At 43.2% G+C, this 8769-nt stretch overlaps 1 protein-coding gene across 1 annotated transcript in view; it reads left to right on the top strand.

The window, feature by feature from the left end:
* LOC105536085 (aspartate-rich protein 1-like) overlaps nt 1-8769 on the top strand; it is a 32619-nt gene that overhangs the window by 7368 nt on the left and 16482 nt on the right. Inside the window, exons 2-6 of the mRNA XM_011975359.1 lie at nt 1738-1805; nt 2887-2908; nt 5599-5693; nt 7150-7171; nt 8391-8417. Of these exons, the coding sequence (XP_011830749.1) occupies nt 1738-1805; nt 2887-2908; nt 5599-5693; nt 7150-7171; nt 8391-8417 (234 nt within the window). The remainder of the gene's footprint in view (nt 1-1737; nt 1806-2886; nt 2909-5598; nt 5694-7149; nt 7172-8390; nt 8418-8769) is intronic.

The raw sequence follows: 8769 nt of genomic DNA, 5'->3' as shown, positions 1-8769 counted from the left end.
CTGCCCCAGCTTCTGAGTCAGGGTCCCTGGAGATGAGGTTGAGCTCCTGAGGACAGTGAGGTGCCCCGGCCCCTCGGCTCCTGCTGCTCTGATCCTGTCTAGACAGGGTGTGCAGGGCCACGGTCTTCCCCTGTGTCCATGCGCGCCACCTGCTGGAATCCTTCTGGACCTAGATGTTGTCCTCATTGTTGTCATATCCCCAGCCCCACACAGTGATTGGCCCTTGTGTAGATGCCCAGAAAGTAACCATAAATGTATGGTAGGAGCACAGCTGCAAACTGTTTCCCTAGAAAACACTAGGGGAGGGGAGTCATGTCTTCATCATGTCTGGATCTCCTGTGCCGTCTAATGTTCTCAGTCATACATGTGCCTCCTCATAAATACATTTAAATATTTACAATTAAAAGTTCAGGGCCAGACGTGGTGGCTCACACCTGTAATTTCAGCACTTTGGGAGGCCAGGCAGGGTGGATCACCTGAGGTCAGGAGTTCGAGACCAGCCTGGCCAACATGGTGAAACCCCGTTTCTACTAAAAATGCAAAAATGAGCCAGGTGTGGTGGCGCACGCTTGTAATCCCAGCTACTCAGGAGACTGAGGCAGGAGAATTGCCTGAATCCAGGAGGCAGAGGTTGCAGTGAACCAAGATCATGCCATTTTACTCCGGCCTGGGCAGCAAAAGTGAAACTCCATCTTGGGAAAAAAAAAAAAAAATCAGAACCTCATCACAACAGCCACCGTGCAATGGCCCAGCAACTTTCTGTTCATGCAGTGGAGAGATTTCCTTCCCCGCAGAATGCTCTTTCACATCTGCTGTGAGCCTGGCTGAGGGATCGATTATTGAACTCCTCTAACTCAAAGCGTGCACATCAAAGTGGGAATCTCAGGGCTGTGAGATTGGAGGTGAGACCTATAATGGGCCAGTCGAAGGAAAAAGCTGAAACGTGGTTCCTTCAGTTCCTGTTTCTCACTTGAAGGCTGGCAAGTGTGAGCGATGCCTTTCTAGAGACCTCTGACTCCCCAAAGCCCAGGGAGAGTCTGACAACACTGAGGGAAGGGCAGAGTGATCTCGTGTAACCCAGTGTGGCCTCACCTGGAGTAGGAGGGTGGGCGAGTTGCTCTCTGGAATAATTTCTTGTGGAGTTTTTGTCTCTAAAGATTGGCCAATGGACACCGTCCATGAGGGCAGCTGCAGTGAGGCAGATCTGCAGGTGGAGAATGATACTCTAGGAGGATCTCTGGGAGCAGTTGGGTGACACCTGTTATTTTGGAACCTAGGAAAAGGGTGAGGAAGTCAGAATCAAAGGAAATATGTGTAGAAGTCTGATTTGTTCCTTTTGTATTTTAATAAGATAGAGGTGAGACAATTTGTGTCCATGGGCTTTGTGTACTGTGTTTGTAACCTTTTTTTTTTTTTTCTTGCTCTGGTGTTTAATGGTTACTTTCCAGAAGACCAGTTTGTCTTGTCTATGTCACAGCAAACATCGAAGCCTTGATTTTTGATTGGTTAATATCTTCTGGGACTTGGGAATGCAAGAGTCTTATTAGGTCCAGGCACTGACGAAGATGTGAGGTATCTGGTGAGACTCCCTCATGCTCACTACTTGAACATAGTTGTTTCTCTGAGATAGTCTCAGAATCTTCAGTCCCACACTCCATATGCCGCATCCAGCAAAGCTCCCTGAGGGACTCACAGTCTCCAACCACCAGGGCACTGACATTAACTCTGTCCTTTTAGGTTCCCCTGAGGACAGCCTGAGTTTAAAATCTCTACCACCAAGTGAGGAAGACAATGATGATGCCCAGGTAAGACCTTCTTTCCTTGTCTTCTAAGGAAATGTTGCTTTCCTGATGTGAGAAACAAACTCACCCATTCACACCCAAAGAATGATCTCAGAGGCCTGCAGAACAGAGAAAGTGAGAATTTTAATGACGGCCTTGCAAGATCGGGTGTCTGATGGGCAGACACACCCAGAACAATTTCAACAAGCAATTTATCCCCTAGTGTGCAGGACTGTCTCCTTGTTCTTCATAGGCTGAGTACTATGGGGTCATAATGTTCCCAGATGTCGCATATTGATTATTGGTTAGGAGCTTTAGGTATTTTTTATTTAGGGTTGTCTTACTGCATTTTGTTGCAGCCCACAATGCATTGCCATCCTAGTCAGCTCAGGGGCTCTTCAAGTGTTTGACTTATGACCTAAGTAGCTGGGCAGGCTAATAAGAACAGACAAAGCGAGCTATTTTGCAGGCTAGTAAAATTTCAACTTTGACTAAACTTTGTTCAAGTGATGGGAACTAAGTGGGGAGGAGGGGGGCCCAACAAGCAGGCCTTGCCTATCCAAGCCAGAGCCTGGCGTATCCTATTTCTTCTGTGCTTTGCTGACCTAAACAGGTTCAAGGCACTTTCTTTTAAATATGGACCACTGTATACTTTATTTCCTTCACCTGATTTCTTTCATTCTCAATTAACTTTGATATAAGAATATGATGAGGAACATAAAGTACAACATACACAATAGTCCTTGTTGGGATGGAGTTCAGTGGGAGTGTCTTCTCATGTAATACATGACATGCTAGGGTGTTTTTGAAGGACAGCATCCATCATCAGCTGTAATGCAGAGGCATTTTCCTCCACACCAGTTTTTCTCCTTGGATTAGGCCTTGTGCATTTACCAATCTAAATCAATCAAACATAAATTCTGTGGGAAAAGCTCTTGTTTTTTCCACAGGTGTCCTCTGCGCTAGAATGTTTGGTCTTTGACCCTTGACTCAACCACTGTTTCACAACTAGTTTTCTGAAGTCATTAAGAGACTAACAGATCTGTGTAAGGGGTGCAGCAGAATTGATCTGATCCTCATGGCATCTTCTTTTGTCTTGTTGCAGATTTTACCATCACGTGTCCAGGGTACGTACCTTCAACTAAGTCACTTTCTGAGAAACAAACTTCCTGGCTTTAACGTATAGAAACCTTAGTCTGGGTTTCTATATTTGCTCTCACCAGACCTTAATATTGAGGGTTTGGTGAGAGCAAATGATTTTGCAAGTGTATAGCTATGAGCAGAGGGGCTGTAGAAATGTGTGTGAACCCAGAGCACCAACCAGGAGATTTTGTGTGAGCCAGTGTGTCTTCACCTGGAGTAGGAGAAGTGAGTGCAGCTCTCACTGACTTATCCTGATGTTGGTGGTTCTAAAGAGTGGATTCTGGAGAATGTCAGCAGGGAAGAGGATGCCTTTCCAGGCAGGCAACAAGACTTCAGGTGGGATCTGACAAAACAGCATTTCCAGGAACTTTAGGTTATACCTGTTGCTTGGGAGGCTGAGGAGGGTGTAGAAAGAGAAAATGAAAAAGTAAATATAAGCAGAGTTTATTCTTTTCAGAGTTTAACGTCAACATGGTTAGAAGTACTATGTTTATGGACTATTGAGTATCCCGTGTTTTTGATCACCTCTTCTTTATTATTTAAAGATGATCTTTCTGAGAACACCTGTTCTTTTCTGCCCCAGCCACTGCAAAATGTCAGAGCTTTTGGTTTGGGACACAGTTCTGTCACAGGCAGTTACTTAATCCTGGAGACAGAATTCTTCTGTGGTGTGCCCAGATGCATAGGAGAAATGGATCCTCACCTTATGAACTGTTAGGTTTCATGGCAGCACATTCATTTGTCTGTCCTTGCTGTTTACCTCTGGTATGTCTTGATAGACATCTCCCTAGGCACGGAGGACAGAATGAAAACTCACTCTGGGCTCACTATAAAAGCTCCAGTGTCTTGGAAATGAAGGGAAAAGCACAACCTTGAGCACACTGTCGGCATTCCATTTCTTCATTTGAATGAGAATGTGCAGTTTTACCATCAGTTGTGGAAGAGGCTTTCCTTTCCCCATTGTGTATTCTTGGCACTTCTGTTGAAGATCAGCTGACTCTGTGTGTGCATTTAATTCTGAGCTCTCTATTCTATATCTGTGATACTTACGGGTGCCCCCATGCTAGAAGCATGCTGTCTGAATTTCTCTGTTTTTTGTAGATTTCAATCTCATGAATGTGCTTCCTCCAACACTATTCTTTTTCAACGTTACCATGGTTATTTGAGGCACATAAAAATCCATTAAAGTCTTAGGATTATCTTTCCCATTTCTGCACAGATGGCTGTTACCAGTTTGATAGTAATTGTTGTGAGTCTGTAGATGATTTGTGTAGTATTGTGTGTTAGTCAGGTTTGGTCTTCCTATCCATGAATATGAGATGCCTTTCAACTTATTTGTACCTTCTTTACTTTCTAGAATCTTTATGTTGACAGCTGATAAGTTAGGTTTAACATGACTGACATAAATTTGTGATTTATTGTTCATTATTATTATTTTTTTGAGACAGAGTCTCACTCTGTCACCACATTGGGGTGCAGTAACATGCTGTCCGCTCACTGCAACCTGTGGCCCCGGGTTCAAGTGATTCTCTTGCCTTAGCCTGCTCAGTACCTGGGACTATAGGGATGAGGCACCATGCCCAGCTAATTTTTAAATTCTTATTAGAGACATGGTTTTATAACGTTGGCCAGGGTTGTCTCGATCTCCTGACCTAGTGATCTGCCCACCTCGGCCTCCCAAAGTGCTGGCATTATAGGCATGAGCGTCCACACCTGGCCAAATTTGTGATTTTTTTATGCCAATATTTTGTAAGTCTGAATAGGGATCAAATAAAAAAATTTTATGTAAGCTAGTTAATGGAAAAATCACACCTGTACTCATGGACATTTTTTCATGAATGTGTACATTTCTATTGTTATACATTTTCCTCATTTCAGTAGATAATGTATATTTGAACCTGGAAGCTTATCCTCATGGCAGAAAGTGTTCAGAGTCACGTTTCTCAGCTTCACTGGTGTACGCACAGCAGGGTCTGTGAGTTTATCCTGTTTGAATGAAGCCTGATCCTTAAGGAATCTCCTCAGGGAGAGTGACACAGGAGCTGCTGAAGCCCTGATCACAGGGGCCCTTTCGGGTGTGTGCACACACCATGGTTCCAGAAGAAGACTTACAAAGAGGAAATCATGACTGTTTTTAATTGTAACATTTTAATATTTAATTTTAAAAATGTTCTCTATGAAAAAGAATGTGTGGTTAATACAATAGAGTAATTTGGGTGAAATTGAGTCCATTTTACTAATAAAATAGGCTTTTAATCAAGTAATAAATCCTTTAAAACAGATGCTAAATGTAGTACCAGCGTAATTGGATCCTACTGTACTGACAAGGTCTTGAATACATTAAGAAAATCCTGTTTGTTTCGAAGAGTTTTAAAACATTTGAGAGGGAGGAAGGCACTCTTCCATTGACCCTTAGTGTGTGCTTTAGTTCCATTTCAGGTTGACTCTCTTGTGTTGCTGCCTGATGCCTCTAGTACAAGGCCAAGGCCTCCATGTCTCATGTCTTTCCTGCTCCCCTCCTCTACCATCCCTCTTCCACTCAGGGGAATAGCCCAGCATCAACTCAGTCCATGCTTGTTAATCAACCACCTCCATACACCACATCCAGCAAAGCACCCTGAGTAACTCAGTCACAAACCACCAGTGCACGGATCTTTCCTCTGTGTCCTTCCAGCTTCTCCTGAGGACAACCTGAGTTTTGTGAGCCTATCACAAAATGAAGATGATGATGATGATGATGATGATGATGATGATGATGATGATGCCCAGGTAAGACCACCTTTGTCATCTAAGGAAATGTTGGTTTTCTGATGTGAGAAATAAACTCAGCAGTCAAAACCCAAAGAATAGACTCAGGGAGCTGAAAAACAGCAAAAGTGAGATTTTTCCTTTCCTTTTCCTTTTCCTTTCCTTTCCTTCCTTTTCCTTTCTTCTCTCCCTCTCTCTCTTGCTTGCTTGCTTGCTTTCTGCTTTTCTTTCTTCTCACTCAGTTAGCCAAGCTGGAGTGCAGTGGTGCGATCTTGGCTCACTGCAACCTCCATCTCCTGGCCTCAATCAATTCTCCTGCCTCAGCTTCCTGAGTAGCTGGGATTACAGGCATCTGTCTCCATGCCCAGCTAATTTTTGTATTCTTAGCAGAGACAAAGTTTCACCATGTTGGCCAGGGTGGTCTCAAACTCCTGACCTCAGGTAATACATACACCTTGGCCCCCTGAAGTGCTGGGATTATAGGCGTGAGCCACCCTGCCTGGCCGAAAGTGAGATTTTCAATGACAGTGTTGCACGAGCTGGTGTCTGATGGGCAGACACACCCAGCACAGTTTCCACAAGCAATTTATCCCCTAGTGTGCAGGTCCCTCCCCTGGTTCCTCATAGGCTGAGTACTGTGGGGTCAGTCTTCCCAGGTGTTGCCTATTGATAGTTGGGGGAGGGGCTGTAGGTATTTTTCTAGGGTTGTCTTACTGCATTTTGTTGAAGCCCACAATGCATTGCCAACCTAGTCAGCTCAGGGTCTCTTCAAGTATTTGACTTATGACCTAAGGAGCTGGGCAGGCTGATAAGAACAGACAAAATGAGCTATTTTTCAGCCTAGTAAACCTTCATCTTAGACTAAATTTCTTTGGTTGAAGTGAGGGTAACTAAGTGAGGAGGAGAGGGGGGCACCAAACAAGCAGGCATTGCCCATCCAAGCAGGAGCCTGGCATATCCTATTTCTTCTGTACTTTGCTGACCTCAACTGGTTCAGTGTACTTTGTGTTAAAAATAGATCACTGTATACATATTTCCTTCACCTGATTTCTTTCCTTCTCAATTAATTTTGATATAAAAATGTGACAAGGCACATTATGTACAACATACACAATTCTCTTTGTGAGGGTGGAGTTCAGTCTGAGTTTCTTTTCATCTAATACATGACACACTAGGGTGTTTTTGAAGGACAGCATCCATCACCAGCTGTAATGCAGAGGCATTTTCCTCCACACCAGTTTTTCTCCTTGGATTAGACCTTGTGCATTTACTAATCTAAATCAACCTCAAACATAAATTCTGTGGGAAAAGCTCTTGTCTTTTCCACATGTATCCTCTCAGCTAGAATGTTTTGTTTTTGACTCAACAACTGTTTCACAACTAGTTTTCTGAAGTCATCAGGAGACTAACAGGTCTGTGGAAGGGGTGCAGCAGAATTGATCTGATCCTCATAGCATCTTCTTTTGTCTTGTTGCAGATTTTACCATCACGTGTCTGGGGTACGTACCTTCAACTAAGTCACTTTCTGAGAAACAAATTTGATGGCTTTAGTATATAGAAACCTTAATCTGGGTTCCTGTTTAAAAAATTGGGGGTGTGGTAAGAGCAAATGATTTTGCAAGTGTATAGCTATAGTCCCAGCCACTTGGGAGGCTGAGGCAGGAGAATGGCGTGAACACGGGAGGCAGAGCTTGCAGTGAGCTGAGATCGCGCCACTGCACTCCAGCCTGGGTGACAGAGTGAGACTTCATCTCAAAAAAAGAAAAGAGTGGATTCTGGAGAATCTCAGCAGGGAAGAGGATGCCTTTCCACGTAGGCAACAAGACTTCAGATGGGATCTAGTAAAACAGCATTTCCAACAACCTTCAAGTTATACCTGCTGCTTCGGAGGCTGAGGGAGGGTTTAGAAAGAGAAAAAGAAAAAGTAAATATAAGCTGAGTTTGTTATTTTCAGAGTTTAATGTCATCATGGTGAGAAGTACTATGTTTATGGGCTTTTGAGTATCCTGTGTTTTCAATCACCTCTTTTTTATTATTTAAAGATGATCTTCCTGAGAACACCTGCTCTTTTCTGCCTCTGTCACTGCAAAATGTCAGAACCTTTGGTTTGGGATGCAGTTCTGTCACAGGCAGTTACTTAATCCTGGAGACAATTCTTCTGCGGTATGCCCAGATGCATAAGAGAAATGGATCCTCACCTTACGAACTGTTAGGTTTCATGGCAGCATGTTCATTTGTCTGTCCTTGCTGTTTACCTCTGGTATCAAGACATCTCCCTGGGCAGGGAGGACAGAATGAAAATCACTCTGGGGTCACTGCAAAAGCTCCAGTGTCTTGGAAATGGAGGGAGAAGCATAACCTTGAGCACACTGTCAGCATTCCATTTCTTCATTTGAATAAGAATATACGGTTCTTACCATCATTTGTAGAAGAGGCTTTCCTTTCTCCATTGTGTATTCTTGGCACCTCTGTTGAAGATCAGCTAACTCTGTATGTGTGCATTTAATTCTGGGCTCTCGATTCTATATCTATGATACTTATGGGTGCCCCCACGCTAGAAGTATGCTGTCTGAATTTCTCTGTTTTTTCCTTTTCTGTAGATTTCAATCTCATGAATGTGTGTCCTCTAACAGTATTCTTTTTCAACGTTACCATGGTTATTTGAGGCACATAAAAATTCATTAAAGTCTTAGGATTATCTTTTCCATTTCTGCACAGATGGCTGTTACAAGTTTGATAGCAGTTGTTAGTCTGTAGATGATTTGTGTAGTATTGTGGTTAGTCATGTTTAGTCTTCCTATCCATAAATATGGGATGCCTTTCAACTTCTTTGTATCTTCTTTACTTTCTAGAATCTTTATGTTGACAGCTAATAAGTTAGATTTAGCATGACTAATATAAGTTTGTGATTTTTTTTTTTTTTTTTTGAGATGGAATCTCACTCTGTCACCATACTGCGGGTGCAGTGATGTGCTGCCTGCTCACAGCCACCTCTCTCTCCCAGGTTCAAGTGATTCTCCTACCTTACCCTCCAAGTAGCTGAGACTAATGGCATGTGGCACCATGCCCAGCTAATTTTTTTTTTTTTTTTTTTTTT

This window comes from Mandrillus leucophaeus, unplaced genomic scaffold, assembly GCF_000951045.1.
Source record: "Mandrillus leucophaeus isolate KB7577 unplaced genomic scaffold, Mleu.le_1.0 Scaffold154, whole genome shotgun sequence".
Lineage (NCBI taxonomy): Eukaryota > Metazoa > Chordata > Mammalia > Primates > Cercopithecidae > Mandrillus > Mandrillus leucophaeus.
The sequence above is the reverse complement of the archived record's forward strand: the minus strand, read 5'-3'. Positions and strand labels throughout refer to the sequence as shown.